This window comes from Aspergillus pseudodeflectus (genome assembly GCF_044049435.1).
Source record: "Aspergillus pseudodeflectus strain CBS 756.74 chromosome Unknown BJX68scaffold_59, whole genome shotgun sequence".
Lineage (NCBI taxonomy): Eukaryota > Fungi > Ascomycota > Eurotiomycetes > Eurotiales > Aspergillaceae > Aspergillus > Aspergillus pseudodeflectus.
The window spans coordinates 50,169-71,544 of NW_027263835.1; the positions used below are offsets into that span (position 1 = coordinate 50,169).

Consider the following 21,376-nt stretch of genomic DNA (forward strand, 5'->3'; position numbering starts at 1 on the left):
TAACCACAATAATAGGAAAGATAGTATTAATACTATCTTCAACTCCTATGTAGGCTTTAAAAAGTAAATCACTAAAGCCTTTAGGGACCCTAATACTAAAAAGACCGCTAAATAACGCATGTATATGCTATGCCAAGGACTGAATATGAGTATTAGAGAACTTATCTTAAAATTTCACTAAATTATATTAAACCTTAATTAGGAAGACAAGGTATACTACTCTTAATATTACAACATCCTTAAACCCGAGATTAAAGATACTATAATGTACTAGAAGAAAGCTAAAACGCTTAATAAAATAATTAATATTATATCTAGGATTAAGAGCTAATTGATTAAGTAACACTATAAGAAGAAATAATAGAATTAAGTAAAGGACAACCACTAAAACTAATACTAGAACTAAAGCCTAAGGAAAGATTAAGATAGAGATATAGAAATAAATACTACTATCACCACTAGAGAATAGAAGGGTAGATAGTAAGGGAAATAACACTTTAATAGAAAGTATTATAGATGTGGAAAAATTAGACATATAAAAAAGGACTATTAATTAAAGTATAAGAAGAATAGACTGGCCACCCACGACTCTTAAATTAATACCGCCTTTGTGATAACCGAACCGATTATTACCACGATGGGTGATAATAGGAATGGAATAGACACTATAGAAGAAATCCCTAAGGAAGAAATAACGCGAATCCTAGGAAAGGACCAATTCATCTATAAATCACTTAGTCATGGATTCAGACAACTCACCCTCGCCATTACTAAAGAATTAAAGAGAACTAAATAAGTAGTTAAGGATGTAAACAGAATAATCTAGGAAGTACGTAAGATAAAGTAAACAATACTCACGGCGCTTAAAGAAGAACGACTATGAGATAAAGTAATAGTTACTCTAGATATTAGCTAAGAAGAAGTATCTAGTGTATTACTCTATTATATAATCCAACCCAACGACTAGGTTAATAATTAGATGAAAAAATATAATGAAGCACGTATGACGTGGAATAGAGAGACCAGAATCATAGGCCTCTATAAAATTATTAAAGACATTAAGCTAAAGTATGATAGAGGACACTCCATGAGTTCTAATAGGAGACATAGCTTAGTATTAATAAAGGAATATCCTCTCACCCTATAGCAGACTATAAGAGTAGCGCGACCAATGAATGATCATGAGATCCTAGATTTAAAGGAGAAGTTCCACTAAGATCCTTTAATAGTTTAGATTAGTAATGAAATAGTTATAAATCACTATAAGACTTATAAAACTCAGACTAAAACCCCACTTAAAAGCGATATTAAGGATAAAGAACCTTATAGTTACGAACTAGCTCGTGCAATATGTTAGGAAGATTTAGGAAAAATATAGTAAGATCACATCTTAAAATATAAATAATATAGAGATTAGATATTCTTAGAATACCTTAAATATAGAAAAGTTAATATTAAATTTACTAAAGAATATAAAAGAGTATTAAATAAACAAGGAACTAGTTTATATAGTGGAATCCTAGGTTATATATACTAATACTCTTACTAATACTATCCTTAGTTAAGTAAGAAGGCACACTAGGAAATTTATTAGATAGAATATTATAATAAAGATTATGCTTAACACTACTAGTATAAATTTAAATATTACTAGATACTATAGCTACCAGAGGTACTATTAAAGCCAAACTTTAGATATCTACTTAGAAAAGATGACTATAACTACGTAGAGGAAGAATAAAGGCACCTAAGTCACGTGAAACTTAGTAGTTATAACTATAAGATTAAGAACTACGCATTCCACTATAAGAAAGGAAAGTTTGAACTATAGAACTAGAGTAATATTCTATAATAATACTATAAATAGTACTAAAAGGAAGTGAACCTCTTTTCTATAGAAAATAACAAATTAATTATAATTATTACGAAATTAAATAGGAATAATGCAAGAATCTTACTAGATTTAAGATATTTAGAATAATTCTTAAGTAAAAGATTTATTAGTGAAAATAATATACCTATAAAACCTACTAGATATAACCAAAGAATCTTTAGGTTTGGAGGAAAGCTACTATATAGTGCACCAGCACTAGTGATAGACAAAGTATAGTTTAATAGTAGAGAATATTCAGAGAATCTAAAATTCAAGGTGGTACTAACCATAGAGCAAGGATTCTATAATAGTATTATTAGAATGACATGGCTATATATGCGAAACCTAGACGTGAATTAGATAGCTAGTGAAGTCAGGATTAAGAGATAATAGCTATAAACTAGGAAGGAATAATAATAAGTTACATAGATCTAAGTTGTTGTAAGAGTATTAGGGAAAACCCTACTAGAGATTAAAATAATAAAGGCTAGAGCCTTAGGGTCCGAGACCCATAGAATAGAAATAATATAAGATAATATAGCTATACAACCTAAGCCAAAGGAAGTTTATAAGAAGGAACTTACTAAAGTCCTTAAGAGACTACTAAAGAAATACCATGAGTTTATTAAACTATTTATTAAGAAGGAATAATTAACTACTATAATATAATAAGTACTACGAAGTAAAGATACTACTAGTTAAGGGAGTAGAAAATAAGCTTAAGTAATCATAATAGTTTAGGAAATCACTAGAAGAGTTATAACTAGAATAAAAATTTATTAAGGAATTCTTACAGGCGGGATACATTCGCGAATCTAACTTATAATGCTCTTCACGGCCAATGTTTATCCTTAAGAAAAATAGAAAAAAGTAAATAGTGATTAATTTCTAATAGTTAAATAACCTAATAATTAATAATGTGAATTAAGTACTATATATAGGATAAAAGTAAGACTTATTATAAGGGGCTAAGCGATTAACTATCTTTAATATTAAATAGGGTTATTACAATCTCCTATTAAAGAAAGAAGATTAATAGTTAATAGTATTTCTTATAGATTTAGGATTATATAAATAGATTATAGTACCTATAGGACTTACATAGTTACCTACTAAGTTTACTAGGTTCATAATACATATCCTATAGAAATATCTTAATAAAACTATCACTATCTACTTTAATAATGTTATTATCTTCTCTAGAAACCCTAAGGAGCACGAGAAGCATGTACGCGAAGTTATACAGATAATAATAGAGGCTAGACTCATAATAAGTATCTAGAAGTGTATATTTAACACTATAGAGGTTAAATACCTTGAAATAGTCTTTATATAAGATGGATAGAAGATACTAAAAGAAAAGGTTAATAAGATCCTTAAATAACCCATGCTAACTAATAAAACATAAGTTAAGGGATTCCTAGGAATCATAGGATATATTAGGGAGTATCTCTATTAACACGCTAAAACTGCATGACTAATAACAAAGTTACTAAAGAATAATGAACCATTTATATAGGGAATTAAGTAGTAGAACGCCTTTAAGTAAGTTAAAGCGAATATTAAGGAAGTACTAATCCTATCACCTACTAACCTAGAACTATAATACTATATGAAAATGGACGTATCTAGGGGAGTAATTAGGATGGTCCTCAAGTAGAAGGGAGAAGATGGGAAATTATAACCTATCACTTTCTACTCTCAATAGATGACTAATACTAAACGAAGGTATAACACTCATAACTAAGAAGCCTTAGCAATTATAGAAGGTTTTAAGAAGTGGAGACACTACCTTAAAGGAGTAAAATATAAAGTTATTATTTAAACTAATTATAAAAACTTAATATACTTTATGATAATAAAAAAACTTAAGGGATAATAAGTTAGATAGGCTTAAGATCTCTTATAATACTAATTTAGGATTAAGTATATTAATAGGAAGAAAAATATCACTACTAACATACTAAGTCAAAGACCTAACTATATAGTTAAAGTTAAGAACCCTAAGACGAACTTATTCTATAAGAATAGAGAAGTTCTTAGATTTAACTAGGAAGCTGAGCTTGCTACTATATATATAATTAATGACTACGAGTTCTTAGTACGCCTTAAGAAGGAATAATAAAACGATAAACACTTATAGAAATAGAGCTACGGAGCTACCTATAAGGAAGAAAGTAATGGAATTCTACTTTAGAATAGATCAATCATAGTACCTAACTTAATAGTAGAGAAAGTGATTAAAGTGTATTATAACCCGCTAGCTAAAGGTCACTAAGGGATTAATAGGATGATAGAAAAGATCTAATAAGTATACTACTTTCTATGAATATACTAACGGGTTCATAATTATATTATATAATGCGATGAATGTAATAGGAATAAACCATCTTAATACTAACTATTTAGAAAGATAAGGATACCTAAGATACTAATAAAACCATAGGAAAGTATTACTATTAATTTTATTATAGGATTACCCCTATTATAAGATTAAATCACTAGAATTACCTATACAACTACTATTATTATTGTATACAAGATAACAAAATATATAATTATCAGACTAGTACTAGTAAACCTCACTATCAAGCAACTCACACTACTAATATTATAAGAAGTATTTATTTAGACTAGACTACTATAACACTTTATATCTAATAGAGACAAGCTATTCATATTAAAGTTTCAGAAAATGATTATAGACGCTAGTGGAATGAGCTAAGATATATCTACTACATACTACTAGTAAACTAATAGATAATTAGAGAGGATGATTTAGTTAGTTAAATAATACCTATAACACTACCTTAACTAGAATTAAGATAATTAGGTTAAACTCCTACCAATGGCATAGTTCGTAATTAATAATACGAGAAACGTAACTATAAATTACACGCTTTACTTTGCGAATTTAGGAAGAAATCTAAGGATATTATAGATAATTCTACTACTAGATAGAAGACTACTAGTAGCACTAATATAGGTTTAGTATCTAAGCGTATTACACGACTTAATTGCGAAAGACATTAGGTAGGCTAAAGAAAAGATAAAACGCTACTATAATTTAAAGTGTGGGGACACGCCTTAACTAAAGAAGGAAGAGAGAGTTTACCTACTATAATAAATAATAGGAAGAAAAGATTTTAATATTAAGAGTAAATAACTAAGTAATAAACTCGATGCTATGAAATATAGACTGTTTAAGATTAAAAAGAAACTTATAAATAATAACTATTACCTAACACTACTAATGAGAATATGAGTTTACCTAGTATTCTATATCTTATTACTAGAACCAATGCTAAATCTAGAAAACGCTAAAGATAAAGCAACCGACATTAATAAGGAATTTAAAGTTAAAAAAATCCTTAACTAATAAACTATAGAAGGTCAGGTTTAGTATCTTATTAGATGGAAAGGTTACTTACTAGAAAATGATTCATAGGAACCTATCAGGCATTTAAACTACCCTAATAAGATTTAGGAATTCTAGTAAGGAACTAGTTAAAAATAGAGTCTAATAAAGAAGGTAATATAAAGGCCTTAGTAGCTTCCACATTAAAAACCACCTATAAAGAACTTTCACTATTTAATATAGTAGCTAACTAACCCTTTTATACTTCCTTAATTTCCTTTTATTTCTACTCCTCCTCCTCAAGCTTCTTAAGCTCTTTGATTTCTTTTATATCACGAATAATAAAGTCGCTAGCACGTTTATAAAGAAGATTATCTTACTTTTAAAGATAATCTATTTAAGTATTCACTTCAGTAATTTATTATATTAGATAAGATAACTTTTCTTGCTCTTTACACTCTTTTAATTAAATTTTATTTTAAGCTTCTATTAACCGATGCTACTCACTATCTAAAAACATTGGCTTAGGCATAACGCACTTCCGAATTACTATAATGCACGCTTTATAATAAGAAGAACCTTTAACGTGAATACAAGGCTTGCTAGTCTAAGAATAACAAAGACATAGAGTCACTATATTAAAGCCGCTTTCCTCAACACGGTGCTTGAGGGATTAGGAACGAAGTGTGGACTCTATAGGCATCGTAAGAATGTTAGTAACTAAGGCTATATTTAAAAAGAATAAAGGGGATTAGGTATTAATAACCTAACTCATCTAAGGACGCTGCGCTACTTATGTCTTTAGGATAAAGACCTTAAAAGAGGGGGATTATTAGAGAGCCGTGCTAAGAATATGGGACGCTATCAGCTAATAGATCTACCCAGTAAGATTACAGTCAACGTGATATCACGTAGACAGTACGGAACAAGGATGATCCACACAACATAGCAATACAACAGTATTAATATGTGCCAAGAATCACGTAATAATCATGACATAGTGAACGCGATGTCTAATATGTCTATTAATAAAGCAGACATAGCAGGAAGGATATATTAGCTATAATAAATAATAGTATTTAGGACGGTCATTACCAAGTTATAATTAGTTTTAGTTATTATCTATTATCTTCGGAATCTAAGCTACCCTACCTTTCAGAAACCCAGCTCACCTTCTTTGTTCGTAAAGAAGCATTCTTCTCTCTCGATATCAGAATACCTTAAGACCTCCCGGTCCTAAGCAGGAACGATAGGGCTTATCTGACACTAAGAAAGTATCTTAATAAAGAGCTTCTAGTTAGACTTTATTTATTACTTATAAATTAAGTATTTAATAAGTACTATATACTATCCTTAGATAGATAGCTAGATAAAGAGATTAAATAATATTCTTAAATAATACTTATAAGGCTATATTAACTTCTTATAAGATAACTAGGTAGACTATATCCCTCTTATAGAATTTATATATAATAACTTATAATATGTATTAATAAAGTCCTTACTATTTTAAATTCTATATAAAATAGATCTATAAATAATTATACTTAATCTTTATATAAGAGAAGAGGTAAGTTATCAAGACTATATTATATCTAGGAAATCTATAAAGCTATATATAAGAATATTATAAAGGCCTAAGAATAATAGGCTAAGTAGTATAATATAAAGTAACGAGAGAAGACCTTTAAGATTGATAAATATATTTAGATTACTAATAAAACTTAGTTATAAATATAACTAAATAAGTCTATAATATCTTTTATATTTTAATACTTTATAAATACTACGAAATAGAAGGTATAAATATTTATAAATAGTTTAAAATATAATTAATAAGTAAGAATAAGTATTAATATAGAGTTAAGAAGATTCTATGTCTAATAGAGAACCCTATAAATACTATTATTAAATAGCTAGAGTATAAGAAGATTATAGAGGAACCTTTTATAAACCTATAGTATCTATGAGCCTATAAGGAATATCTTATAAATAGAAAAACCCTAGTATCATTAATAAAAAAATAGAAAAATAAAATTATTATAAAAAGAAAAAAATTATATTTATAATAAATATAGAACTAGGATTCTATTATATAGGTCTTATATAACTAGCTATAGTAACTATTCTATTCCCTATTATAAGATAGACTATTATCTATAAAAGTAAGAAGGCTTATTATAACCCTTTAAATATACTTACTACTATAAAGAGTAGTTTATATATTTATAAAAAAGATAGTTATTATACCTCTTACTAATCCCTCTAGAGATATATCATATAAAAGCTGGAAATTAACCTAGATTTTAGTATTCTCTATACTCCTAACTAGTAAGTAGAAGTTATTCTATATAGGTAACTAAGAGGCCCTCTTATAGCTAGATATGTACGACTAATTACCCTAGATTCTCCTACTTATACTAAAGAATAGGGTAGAGTACTAGTATAAGAACCTATCTTTTATAGGCTAATAAAGTCTAATCTCCTATCTATAGAGATAGGCTAGGGATAGTAATAACAGTAATTTATAAATATAGTATAAATTATACTATAGGTAGTAAATTAATAAACTATATAATAGCTATCTGGTTCTTAGCTATTATAAGTACTAGAGGTACTTTATCTATACCTTATAAGAAGTACCTATAGGATATAGAGAGAATTAAGAAATATTTAAGCTATAAATAGCTAGTGCTACCTAAATATTTATTATAATAGCTATAAAGTTTTTATAAGAAGTAGAGTAGGAGGGTAGTACAATAATAGAGGGCTAGGTAAAGACTTAATAATAGGTATAGGTATAGATATAGATATAGGTATAAGTATAGATATAGGTATAAGTATAGATATAGGTATAAGTATAGATATAGGTATAAGTATAGATATAGGTATAAGTATAGATATAGTAGATATAAGTATAAATATAGAGAAAAGCTAAATTACTCCTATAGAAGAGGCCTATATACTAAGATTAGTAACTATAATTATAAAAGAGAGTTATAAACCCCTATAAAGTCTATATAAGCTCTTATAAAGAGTAGAAAGAATAATATATATCTAAATTCTTCTATAGGGGACTCCTTCTAATTAAAGGAGAGAAATAGTATAATAGTATAATAAAAGAGGTAGCTAAAGTAAAGTATAAATAGAAAGTTAGAGTAGTTTTTTAAAAAAAGATTCTTATAAAGAGAGTTAGAAAGGGATACTTATAAAGTAAACTAAAAAAGATTTAAATATAAAGAGAATAATAATCTTATAAATATTAAATTTTAGATATACTAACTCTTATAAATATAAGGGAAATACTAAATAACTAGAACTAGGAAGAACTATTACCTAAAAAGGAAATAATACTAGAATAAGAAAACTATTATAGAATAATGAAAGGGACTAAGATCTATATAAGAATAAAGAAAAAGATATATATAGAAATCTTTATAGAAGAGAAAGATAGAAAAAGGCTTACTATAAAGAAAGCTAAGTAATCTAAAAAAGAGAAAGAAAAGTTAAAAATTTTTCTTTTATTCTAAAGCCTAGTAATAGAGCTAGTATAAATTAGAATAAATATATTTATAGTAATATTATTAGTTATAGTAAATAATATAAGATGTATTTGTAAAGAAAGAAAGGATTTATACTTTATAAAAAAATAAACTTTTAAGTAAAAAAAGATACCTTAACCTTTTATAAGATAAAGAAACTTTATAATGGAGGAAAATTAAAAATCTTATATAATAAAGAGCCCATAAACTACTAAAGGGGGTATACTTAAGTAAAAAAAAGATAAAGAAAGAAAACTACTATAAAGTAATCTTTGTGAACCGTAAGCTGTGGTGTATACAGGGTCTAATAATCTTAAAGATAAGTTAGATTTAAAGAGCCTTTATAAAAGAAATTAGATCTTATAAGAGAACCTTTTAATACTTAATATAAAAGAAAGAACTCTATACTTATAAATACTAATATTATATACTAGAGGAAGTAAGTAGTAAGTATTATAAGAATTTTAAGGCCTATCATAGAGGCTATAGGAGAACCTCCTAATACTTAATATAAGAAAAGGGAGACTCTATACTTATAAATATTAATACTATATAGTAGAGAAAGTAAGTAGTAAGTATTATAAAGGTCCTAATACTATAAGATAGGAAAGGGATCTTATAAAGAACTATATATAGCTAACTCTTAGAGAAGGAATTTTAGAAAGTTAAAATGGACTAGAAGTATCTTTTCTTGTTATAAGATATTTTTTTAGGGACCTACTAGAATGACCGCCCATATTACTAAAATAACCGCCCCTGAAAATATTAATGCCTATTATATACTATTAGCTAGGTTTAATTAGATAGTTTTTTTCATATTAGGTAGGTTAAATATAAATCTTCCTATAAATAGTATAAAAATATAATATTAAATATATTTAGTAATAAAAATAGAAAGTATAACTATAGCGAAAATAGACCTTTAAACCCTTTTATACTTAATTATAGGCTAATTAATAGATCTTTAAATCTAGATTTAGTAATATTAGATATTATATATTCTAGTTATAATATAAATATTAAAATTAATATTAAATTTCTTAATATTAAGGAGCTAATCTAGAATAATAGTAATTTTCCTACTTAAAATAGTATAAAAAGTTAAAATACTTAATATTTATTTAATTGTTAGACTAATAAGAATAATCTTTATATATAAACCTATAACTAAATTATTAGGTTATATTTATAGCCTAAGACCTAAAAATATCTATTAAATCAGGGATGTAATAAGCCTCAAAACATTTTCAGGGCGGTCATTTTAGTAGGTCCCTTTTTTTATTAATATATATTTTTATTTACTATTATAATATAGTTTTTAATAGCTACCTATCCTATAATATAGATACTAAGGATACTTAGACTTTTATAAAGATATTATATATAACCTTAAGGGACTAAGACCTTACAAAGAGGTAGTTATAAGGCCCTTATAAATATACTTAGATACTTATAACCTATAGCCCTTAGTTAGCCTCTAGGATAACTAGACATATAGATAACTTTCTCTATTTATAAGGGATCAATTCTAACCTTTAGTATTAATCTATTATAAGATAAGGCCTTATTGACGTTGAGCAACCCAAGTAAGTCAATCCATTGTCAGGGCTTAGGTCAAGACGATCCCAAGGTTTAGGAAGGCTTGAGAGGTCAACCTTCCATAATACCTAGTTTATCTTCTTAATTTATTAAGAAGTAGTCTTCTCTTTTAATATTAGAATACCTTAAGCCCTTCCAGGCCTTAAGCAGGATTGGTTGGACTTATCTGACAAGAACCTTCTTCTAGAACCACTAATAGCAATAAAGGATCTAAAGACTCCTACCTATCTAGGCTAGGGGCCTTTAGAAAAGATTCTAGAGGTTTTAGTATATTTAGTAGTAATAAGGCTATATATAACCTCTTATACTTATACTATTCTTTATTCTAATATATTCCCTCTACCTGCTCCTCTATAAACTAAATAGAGTAGAATTAACCTCTATTTAACCTAGAACTATAATAAGGTCCTCCTTCCTCTTTAGGACTAGGCTCTAGTTTGATACTTGAAAGTTATATAGGTACTTAATTTCTCTATAACTATTTACTAAAGCTTATTTACTTTTAGGCCTAGGGAGTCTAAATCTATATATAGTCCTTAGTTAATATATCTCTTTATTAGAGGCGCTAGAGGTGTTATTATTAGTTTCTCTAGACTTATTAGTTATACATGTTCTACTTACTTAAAGGATCTAATATAGGTCCTATTAGTAGTTAACATATTAGTATATTATCAAATACTAAGCTTTATAATATATTATCTACTTAATATTATACTTATATCTATTATTCTATATATTCCCGTGTTATGTTAACCCTTATATTTAGGTAAGTTATAAAGTTATTAATAGATTCCTCCTAGTTACTTACCTCTATCTATTAAGGTTAATACTAAGGTTAATAGTAGTTCTTTAGTAATAATAGAGGACTTAGTAATATAGTCTATATATAACTAGTTATAAAGACTTTAGGTTTAGCCTTAGATTTAGCCTTATAGTTAGTTTCTATTACATTAATACCTATATTCTTTATTTCTCTAGGGATCTTAATTCTTACAGCCCCTAGATAGGCTATTATTATTATTTAAAGGTTTTAGTAGAGGTTAAAGAGTTATAGAGGTATTATTATCTACTTAGTTATCTTCAATAAAGGTAATTATAAGATTTAATAATCTTCCTAGTCTTTAGGAACTAAAGCTTATAGATATAACCTCCCTTATATCTAATTAGCTGACCCTCTTCTATATAAGATTCTATCTTAGTTAATTTTAACCTCTTCTCTACTAGGATATAAATAAATACTTAATATTCCTATATATAAAGGTGCTTAAGTAATATATTATAATCTAGGATACCTAGCGCCTTAGAAAATACTTTAGTAGGGGTTAAGCTATCTAACTACTCCTTCCTAATTAGGTAATTTAGCGTATGGACTATTATTTTAATTATAAGTAGCTAGAATTAACCTAGGATAGTAGTATTAATAACTATAGACCTTATTATCTACATAATATAGTAAATAAAGTGCTTAATCTAACTATTCTACTCCTTTATATGTAATACTAATAGCTTAAATTAAGTGCCTATCTTATTCTACTTAGTCTAGACCTTATATTTATTAAAGTTACTTATATTATTAGACCTAGTATATATTATATACATATTACCTTAGTTAAACTATTCTTAGCATATTAATATTCGCTCTTCTAAAGCATTAGACTTCTCCTAGAGGAAGTAGTAAAAGATATAATAAGAATAGTTATCTATTATTATTAGGATATAATTAAAGCTATAGACCCCTTTTAGTTTTATAAGTTTAGTATTAATATAGATAATCTAAAAGGGGTTTATTACTCTAGCTAGCTATTATCTAGTAAGATACTTATTACTTTACCTTTAATTTCTAATATATAGAATAGTTCTTAATATATTAATTATCTTAATTATTATTATTATAGGTATCAAGGTCTAATATTAAATAATTCTTTTATAATAGGTAAAGAATATATAGCCTAGATATTAGTACTAGAGGCTTATTAGGATAGATACTAGAATAAAGGCCTTATTATAAGAATCTATAACTACCTATAGCACAGTTTAATATTTTAACTATTCTAATAACTTTGTTAGTTCTATAGTCTTATAGTTAAGGATAGCCGTCCGGGCTACTATCCGCTGGGCCAAAAGGTCACTATGATCAGACCCTACGGTCTGATCTGCCCGGATCGCACCTTATATAGCTTATCCCTGACACCTATAGATATAGATATTTTAAATTATACTAGATTCCTAGGTCCTCTTTGATCTTCTTAGCTAGTAGAATATTATACCACCCCTAAGGGACCTTAGACTTTATAGAACTAGTAGGATATACTATTATATTAAGCTAGTAGGGTTCCTTAAGTAAATAGTTATAGTACTATATCCTTCTAGTATTACTATCTTACTCCTAGCAGCCTAGTACCTTTTATAAGGTGAATCTTATATAATAAGATTATTAATCATATCTTTATTAGTATATATAGCTTTCCTAGATCCTATCTATATCCACAAGCTATTACTTTTTAAATAATATAATACTATATACTAAGATTATTAGCCTAGCTAGGTTAAAGTTATTAAGACCCTATTAGTTCTATATAATTACTATATTAAGTATACTAGAGGCTATTTCCTCTTTAGGCTTAGGTATTATTATTAACTATAATATTATTCCTAGCTTATTAGTAGGCTTAGAGGAATCCTTTCTTAACTTCCCTAATATATAGATCTAAATATCTAGGGCTAGCTTCTACGTATCTAGTCTAATAAAAGGAATAAGATAGTAGCACTTTAGATCTTTATAATATAGGCTTTTATAGTAATAGTAACTTCTATCTAGTAAGGTCCTTACTATATATTATTTAGCCTCTTCCTTATAGGATATTTCTTATAGAGGTGATCTATATTTCTTAGTAATAAGGATCCTTTTAGTTACTTCTAGCTTCTTATCTTCTACTACTAGTAAAGATATTCCTAGCTTAGTCTTTAAGAAATCTAGAACTTCCTTATAGATATTAAGGAACTCCTTCTATATTATATATTTAATAATAGACTTTAGTATCGTAATAAGCTTTACTTATATATAGCCTCTATTTTTTTCTTAATATCTTTAAATAGAAGAATAACTCCCTAGTAATGGGTTAAAGGTATATAGACCTATATTAAATATTTAAGCTTTAATTTTAAGGCTATAATAAATTTAGGTATTAAGCTATAGCTTTCTCTCTTATAATTAATTATATTATAAAAGGTATAATAAGCTAGCTTATAATTATTTTATTAATAGCTATATATAGCTACTTTATAAAATTATTAGTAAACTTAGCCTCTAGATAATTTATTTCTATTTTTATAGTAAGCTTAATAAGCTAGCCTATATCTAAATCCTTATATAATAACTATATTTCCTTTACTTTTTATATTTCTTATAATCCTTTAATAGTCTCATGTATTTGAAATAGAGGAGCTTAAGTTTATATATATATCTAGCTTTAATTTAATAGTTTAATACTATTTTTTAAAGTACTTATAGCCCTTTAGCTTTAGAAGCTTAGTAAGGGTAATATAAAGTCTATTAAGAAGATTATTATATTATATAAAAAGAGATAGTTTACTTAGTAATCTCCTTTAGTTTAGTAAGCTTCTCTAGTATAATAAGCTTCTTTAATATAGTAAGCTTCTTTAGCTTTATCTTATTTAATTTAATATTATTTAGCTTCTCTATAAGCTTTATTATATTAATAATTATCTTTAGAGAGGTTAGAATAAATCCCCTAAGCTTAGTAAGTTATTTCTAGGTATTGTCAGATAAGTCCAACCGATCCTGCTTAAGGCCTGGAAGGGCTTAAGGTATTCTAATATTAAAAGAGAAGACTACTTCTTAATAAACCAAAAAGATAAACTAGGTTTCTAAAGACAGGGTAGTTTTAATTCTAAAAGTAATAAATAGTAGCTAAAACTAATTATATATAATAATAAGTGCCCTTAAATACTATCTACTATTAATCACTTACTCCTATATATAGTATTACTTACTTGTACCTATAGTATCCTTCACCTATATATATTAGATCACCTAATATAACTATAGTCCTGTTTCATCCTAGTGCCTGTTTCATCCTAGTGCCTGTTCCTGGCCAGCCCAACCAGAACATCTGCTAGCCCGGCTGTTGACGTGATGGCACATCATACCGCTATCTGTCGGCGCAGATCCATTGGCTGACAACATCCCGTCTCTTAGCGCGGCTCTCTGACAGGTATTTTACTAGTTAAACTTTCTTTCCTATTTAGGAAGGTAGGGGTTAGTTAAAAATATAAGGTAGTATAGAGTTTATAAGCTTCTATATCTCTTCTAGAATAGGTAATACTATAGTCTAGTCTTCTCTAGCACTAATAATAATATAGTGAATATTAGGGTCTACCTAATAAAAAAATAGATAGATTAAAAGGTCATGATATAGAGAAGATAAAAATACTAATAGCTTTTTAAGAAGGCGCTTATAACCTAATAAAAGGGCTATAATTAGAATAATAATTTATTAATTTCTCTATTAAATGATTAGTGAAGGAGGAAGAAATAGTGTAAGGCACTCGCGAATGTACTTGGATACTGGCAACCCATAGTCCTTAGTCAGCCTGCGGGCTGACTAAGCCCACAGGGAACTTCCTCTGCTCGCAAGGGGTTGATTCTAACAGCCAGTGTTAATCTACTATGAGATCCTTATTCTTGGAATTAACCTATTGTGACAAGCTATCTACTTTCATTACTACCTTTCACACTACTTGCAAACCTCCAAAGGGCCAAGGACCTTTATAAATAGCTAGAAGAACCTGTTTCCTATATAGGAAAGGATCGCACGTGAAGGCACTAAACCCCTTTTGGAAGACAAGGACCGGTCTTCCAACAAGTAAGTTAATCTATTATTAGGGCTTAGGTCAACATAATCCTAAGGTATAGGAAGGCTCAAGAGGTCAACCTTCTGTAACATTATTATTTATTTAGTAATAAATGCACTATATTTATAATACTAGTTATATAAGGGTAATATAACTCCTAGGATAGTTCCTAAATTTAATAGTTTCCAAAACTCTCTTTCCCTACATAGTTCTTAGTAACCTTCCACACAATTATCCTCATAACATTTACAGAATTAGACTATGCTAATACGTCTATTTACCCATATTACTTACTACCTTTCACACTACTTGCAACCTTACAAATGCCAGGGACCTTATATTATGACCACACACCAGATAATCACGCATAAACTCATTAACCTGTAAGCGGCGAGGTCCTAGCAAGCAACGAGATGTCGAGCTACGAAGGATGTACGAAAGAGGAAGGAGGAGCTGTATGCTAATTGATTCAGAAGCGATTCCCAGGGGTCTTTTATGTACAGCGATGCCAAGAGAGTCATTCGGGATTTGACCGAAAGGGGTTAGGCCTAATCAGGCCAGATCCCGAGCGGCGGTCGCGCGGCCTCCTGTCGGGACTGCCTGAGGCACCCGCTGTGACATTAACCCTACAGTCACTTATATGCCAAGTTGAGAACTACTGCGGTATAGGGTAAAGAATTTACCATAGTTGACATGATTACTGCCATCGGCTGGCAGATCCGGGGCTCGCAACAGGAGACCGACCTTTATCTAGACCCTGGAAAAAAAGTACAGATAGGCGAACTTTTTCATCTCCTGCACGTCGTCCACTTCCACAACCTTCTCGTCGTTGAATAGCACCCACGAAAGACCGGGTTTTCCGGGCAATTGCTTTCGCACAAAGGCCACATAGTGCCTGCTACGCAGTTAGAACGAGCCGAGTGAAAGTCGGATAGGTGCACTTACCCTGCGTGTATCGACGACCCTTTATGGCATATGATCGATCGCAGCTGATAAGTTGCCGGTGTTGTATCAAAACCAGGTATCCTTGCTTGCTCGCCAGGGTTACTACTGGGCTGTGAGTCTTCGATAGAATCGGCTATCTCATCTGGGTGACTGAAAACCCAATCGATTGCACGGTTGATATCGCCGCCTGTTGCGGCCAATGCTCGTCTGGCACGCGAATCGTCAATTCCCATCTCTTTCAATTGAGCTATCTTGACCGGATCCTGCGCGGGGCCGGACGCATTCTCCGGATGCTGCTTTTTATGAATAGGCTCGTCTACATCAGGATCATCCATGTGTGACAAGAGCCAATTCATCGCAGCTTCCATGTCGGAATTTCCTGTCAAGTAGAGGGCCTTCTCGCACCTGACTTCGGGAAATCCCATTCCGAGCAGCTGCCCTAGAAGGTCCGCATTCGCTTCGAAACCACCACCCGAGGTTTCATCATCGGGGAGAATCTCTTCATCAACTTTTGGCCCGGTGGAAAGATAGGGTGTTAAATCAATGGGCTCATCATTGACTTCGACCGGGATGTCAAGCTTCGTGGGTACCCAGTTAATGAGCTCGAAACGCCGCGCATTGATTACCAGTTGTGCCGGCATCGTTCTGAAGGACGAACGCTTCAAAAACCTTTCTTGGCTATTGCAAGATGAACAACGGAGATCAACAATTTCTTCGGCAGTAAAAACATTCAGACAGTCGAAGAGGGTCACAGGCTCGAACAAAGTATTGTGTCCTGCATCATCTGCAAACCCAATACGGCGAGCGGGCACCGGAATCGAGATATTGTCTTGCTCGTCCAGCCTGTAGCGGACCTTCTTACACTTATCGCACTGCAGTCGTTGCTCTAAGCAGAATTTAAAGGAGTCGACAGGATTATCCAAGCCAGCAGGATGTTTCGATAACGTTACGTGCTTGAAGACATGTAGTAGAAACTCAAAAGCATCCTGCTGCCGCATGGTGGAGAACTCAGGATGATCGCGGCCAACAAGATGTTTGAACATCGATGGCGCCAGGCCTCTCTGATGCAAAACGTCATGTGATTCACAGGAAGCCAACGCATTCTTATCTGGTCGAGAATACCGGCCAGAGAGTGTCCCATCCGCCAATTTCCGTAGCTGGGTCTCAAAATCTGCAGCTGGCATCTCGGAAAAAGGCGGCTGTTCGCCGGGATGATAGTATCTGCGTTGAAATTCTGGCAGATCAAGGAGGCACTGGACAACGCTGGAAAGGTAACAACTATTTCCCAGGTTGGACAAGCCAGTGAGCCCCTCCCCAAAAATTGGATTGAGTTCGTGACCATCTTCAGCAGTCATCGAAAAATCCCACTTTAAGTTCTGTTCAACCTGCATTTCCATCAGGCTCTTCTCCGTTTTCTCTCGACCCGCTAGGTTGATTCCCCAATGAGCGAGATGTGTAGCAAGATCGGGGTCGGTCCTTTCCTCGTTGCACCTATAGCAGTAGATATCCGCCGAGCCGTCAGCAGTTATTGAGCCCAGCTTCACTGCAACGGCGTGAGATGTCGCTTCGAAATGAGCGAGGCCATGTGAATTGCCCCCGGTACCCCCAAATTGGCTGCGGCCGCAACCAAGGTTTCCGCATATCAGACATAACCAGAGGTTCTGCTTCAGATCACACATTGAGCATTGATTGAGATCTGCGTAGTTGAGTTAAACCTGAACGCATGTCGGCCCATGATAGTTGAAGTACCTTGTGATTCGTCCCTTTTAGGATCCAGTTGAACCAAGCTAATGGTATGTTCACAAGGAACGAATTCTTGCTCCCATGCTTTTATCTCCTCCTTCTTGGAGAATGTCGTAGCATTCATGACACCGTCAATCAATACCTGAAGCTTGCCACTTGATTTCTCAACATTATCCTGGTTGCAGATATAGCAAACAACCTGGGTACTCGTATCGTAACGATCTTCATCTGTCTCCGCAGTGATTGCAAGCTTCGAGATCTTTTGCGGTGGCTCTTCTCGCTGTTTATCCTTAGCGATTCCCGACGCTTGCCTCTTGCTGAAACGAAATGATGGCGGCCTACCTGGACATTTTTACGCCTCCTTTTGATATTTAATGCGAGAGGGTGTCCAAAACGTTCAAAGTGTAAGCGAGCGTGGTCTCGTGGCCCAGTACATCCACCATTGAAACAGGTCAGGCAAACATTGAGCCCGGGCTCGTCGTCCTGAGGGCATGTAAGTTTATGACGTTGAAAGGGCAAGGGATGAAGGACGGACGATGGAATCGAAACACTGGGTGCAGTCTTCTCGATATACAGCCTGAGAAGCTGACGGAGGCAGTAGGTCTGGAGCCAAATATACCGTATTAGTCTGAGTGAAAACAGCGGGACACAAGTGCCAGACGAACCTGGTGCACCCGAATGGAGACAGGGTGCCATTTTATAACCGTGTGAGACGCGATGCAGTGTGATTAGTGTATCTAGAAAGAGAGACAAGCGGATCTTTGGAATCGTAGTCAGTGTCCAGGATTATAAAGAAACTATTTATTAAAGGTTTGGCGTAATGGGGCTGACAAAAGGAGCTCACCTCATGCAGGTCTTTCTGCCTGGAGGGATGACGCTTGATCGGTTGGCGGGGCAAGGTAGTGGTCGAAGCAAGGTGGGGTCTGACATTTGAGCCACTTAACGCGTCCTTCTCCCGTCGCGGAGCGCGTCCATCCTCACAACCACCTCAACATCACTCTCAACGTAATCGACCACAATCCTGAGGACCGAAAACTCATTCAAATAGGCCTTGTGTGATATCCGCCATGGCATCGCCAGCATCGCATATCTCCGTAGGAGCACTCAGGTAACGTTCCTTTCTGTCCATATTCCTTCCACCCTTTGCGTTTGACCTTGTTGTCACACTTGCTAATTGCATTTTAGCGGCATATTCGATGATACAAAGCCTCAGTTCCGGGAACCCATAGTTCAATGTGTTCAAGTCAAGCCACTACCGCCCCAAGCAAACAATCATCAGGAACGCTTCCGTGTTGTGTTTAGCGATATCTCTAATTATGTCCAGACAATGCTTGCAATCCGTAAGTTGATGGAACAATAAAGCTAGATGCCTGTCGCTAACAGTCTTCAGAGGCAAACCATTTTGTGACGGATGGCTCGCTTCGCAAAGGATGCTTCGTGAGGCTGAAATCCTTCCAGGCTAACTCTGTAAAGGGCAAAAAGTATACCTTTCGCCCAATACGGTTCTTCAAGTTGCTGACCATATGATTCTGTTAGAATCCTCATAATACTCGACCTGGAGGTTCTGAGTGAGCTAGGAGAGGCAGAAAAGATCGGCGAACCTAAACCACTGGAAAACAAACTTGAGGAAGACGAGAAGCCGCAGCCCACGACAATATCTAGTAACGGCTTTTATGGAGCCAAGGCTCAGAATGCAGCACAACGTGTCAATCCTCAACCCCAGACAGTGCGGCCTATGCAGGGTTCTGCATCGGCTACGATCTATCCCATCGAAGCGCTCTCCCCCTATGCCCATAAGTGGACAATCAAAGCCCGCTGTACGAGCAAGTCTGCCATTAAAACCTGGCATGGAAGGAGCGGCGATGGCACGCTGTTCAGTGTCAACCTACTTGACGACAGTGGTGAGATACGCGCTACCGCATTCAACGACCAATGCACTGCTCTCTATGACCTTTTTCAGGAGGGCGGCGTTTACTACATTTCCAGCCCGTGCCGTGTTGCAATCGCTAAGAAGCAGTTTACGAATCTTAACAACGACTACGAACTTACATTTGAAAGAGATACCATTGTTGAGAAGGTGGGCAGACATGAAAAATATCGAAAAGGGGCTGGCTAACTTGGATGTATAGGCAGAGGACCAGAACGACGTTCCCCAAGTACGTTTCAACTTTACTACGATTGGGGATTTGCAATCTGTCGAAAAAGACACCACAATCGATGTCATAGGAGTATTAAAGGAAGTCGGGGAAACCACCCAGATTCGGTCAAAGTCAACACAAAAGCCTTACGACAAGCGTGACCTTACTCTAGTGGACAACACGGGCTATTCTGTTCGCTTGACTATTTGGGGGAATACAGCGATGAGCTTTGGTACCCCGCCAGAGTCGGTTATTGCCTTCAAGGGGGTGAAAGTATCCGACTTTGGCGGCAGAAGTTTGAGTTTACTCAGCTCAGGCTCGGTGACAGTCGACCCTGATATCGAAGAAGCTCATAGACTCAAGGGCTGGTATGACGCGCAAGGTAGGTCTGAGACGTTTGCAACCTATGACCGCATGTCTGCTGCAACAATGTCCTCTACGAGGCCCGACCAGTTCAAGACAGTTGCCCAAGTTCAGGAAGAGTTGTTGGGAATGTCGGAGGAACCAGCCTACTTTTCACTCAGAGCTACCGTCACCTATTTCAAGCGCGATACCATGTGCTATCCTGCTTGTTTATCCGAAGGTTGCAATAAGAAGGTTACCGAACTTGACCCCGGCCAATGGCGCTGCGAACGTTGCGATAAGACTCATCCACGCCCAGAATATCGGTACATAATGTCCATCAGTGTCAGCGACCATACCGGCCAGCTTTGGCTCAGCTGCTTTGATGATGTCGGCAAAATGATGATGGGGATAACCGCGGATCAGTTGATGGAAATGCAGCAGAATGATACCAAGACAATTGATGAGATTTTCCAGAATGCTAACTGCCGCACCTGGACATTCAAGTGCCGAGCGAAGACGGATCACTACGGGGACCAACAACGGTGAGTCCATGTAGCCCAACATACACTACAATGCTAATTGCTCGCCGCGCAGTATTCGCTACCAAGTTTCATATGCAAACCCGGTCAATTACTCAGAGGAGGCGTCTCGTCTTGCAAGTTTGATAGATAGCTACCATATCTAGTCGTGATTTCCATCGTGTAGGGCAATCGGCACTTGTTTTCTTGTTGCAATTTTCCCTCGTGGCGCGGATATTCATCAAGCGCTGACTGCCAACAACCTCTGTAGTGTAGGTACTTTCTGACTTGGCTTCTCCAGAGAGGATCCGCCCCCGGCGGTTCAAGTTCCTGCCAAGATTGAGCGGACAAGATAATTGGCTCAGAAAATTAGTTCTAGGTCCACTTTGCGAAAGCGAAAGCAAAATAAAAAAAAAAGGCGCTTTTCGAAAAACTTTGAA

The 21,376-nt window shown here is 33.4% G+C and overlaps 2 protein-coding genes across 2 annotated transcripts; one reads left to right on the forward strand and one right to left on the reverse strand.

Annotated features, from left to right (window-relative positions):
* Positions 1-15,695: 15,695 nt before the first annotated feature.
* Positions 15,696-18,795, reverse strand: BJX68DRAFT_245753 (ubiquitin-specific protease UBP14). The gene is made up of 6 exons (XM_071041550.1): positions 18,601-18,795; positions 18,471-18,538; positions 18,278-18,418; positions 17,942-18,215; positions 16,193-17,888; positions 15,696-16,142 (listed from the first exon to the last, which is right to left on the reverse strand). The coding sequence occupies exons 1-6, from the start codon at positions 18,629-18,631 to the stop codon at positions 15,998-16,000; spliced, it is 2,355 nt and encodes a 784-aa protein (XP_070894428.1). The 5' UTR covers positions 18,632-18,795; the 3' UTR covers positions 15,696-15,997.
* Positions 18,796-18,911: 116 nt separating this feature from the next.
* On the forward strand, positions 18,912-21,238 carry BJX68DRAFT_245758 (replication factor A subunit protein RFA1). The gene is made up of 6 exons (XM_071041551.1): positions 18,912-19,043; positions 19,121-19,275; positions 19,326-19,416; positions 19,472-20,012; positions 20,065-20,960; positions 21,013-21,238. The coding sequence occupies exons 1-6, from the start codon at positions 19,003-19,005 to the stop codon at positions 21,101-21,103; spliced, it is 1,815 nt and encodes a 604-aa protein (XP_070894429.1). The 5' UTR covers positions 18,912-19,002; the 3' UTR covers positions 21,104-21,238.
* Positions 21,239-21,376: the final 138 nt, after the last annotated feature.

What these genes read in the sequence shown, in the direction of transcription:
- BJX68DRAFT_245753 (XM_071041550.1), bottom strand. Translation starts at nt 18,631, where the DNA reads ATGGCACCCTGTCTCCATTCGGGTGCACCAG. An exon ending in TCTCCATTCGGGTGCACCAG is followed by an intron (nt 18,539 to 18,600) that starts GTTCGTCTGGCA and finishes ATTTGGCTCCAG; the next exon opens with ACCTACTGCCTCCGTCAGCT. An exon ending in GGGTCGTCGATACACGCAGG is followed by an intron (nt 16,143 to 16,192) that starts GTAAGTGCACCT and finishes ACTGCGTAGCAG; the next exon opens with GCACTATGTGGCCTTTGTGC.
- BJX68DRAFT_245758 (XM_071041551.1), top strand. Translation starts at nt 19,003, where the DNA reads ATGGCATCGCCAGCATCGCATATCTCCGTAGGAGCACTCAG. An exon ending in ATCTCCGTAGGAGCACTCAG is followed by an intron (nt 19,044 to 19,120) that starts GTAACGTTCCTT and finishes ATTGCATTTTAG; the next exon opens with CGGCATATTCGATGATACAA. An exon ending in GAGATACCATTGTTGAGAAG is followed by an intron (nt 20,013 to 20,064) that starts GTGGGCAGACAT and finishes TTGGATGTATAG; the next exon opens with GCAGAGGACCAGAACGACGT.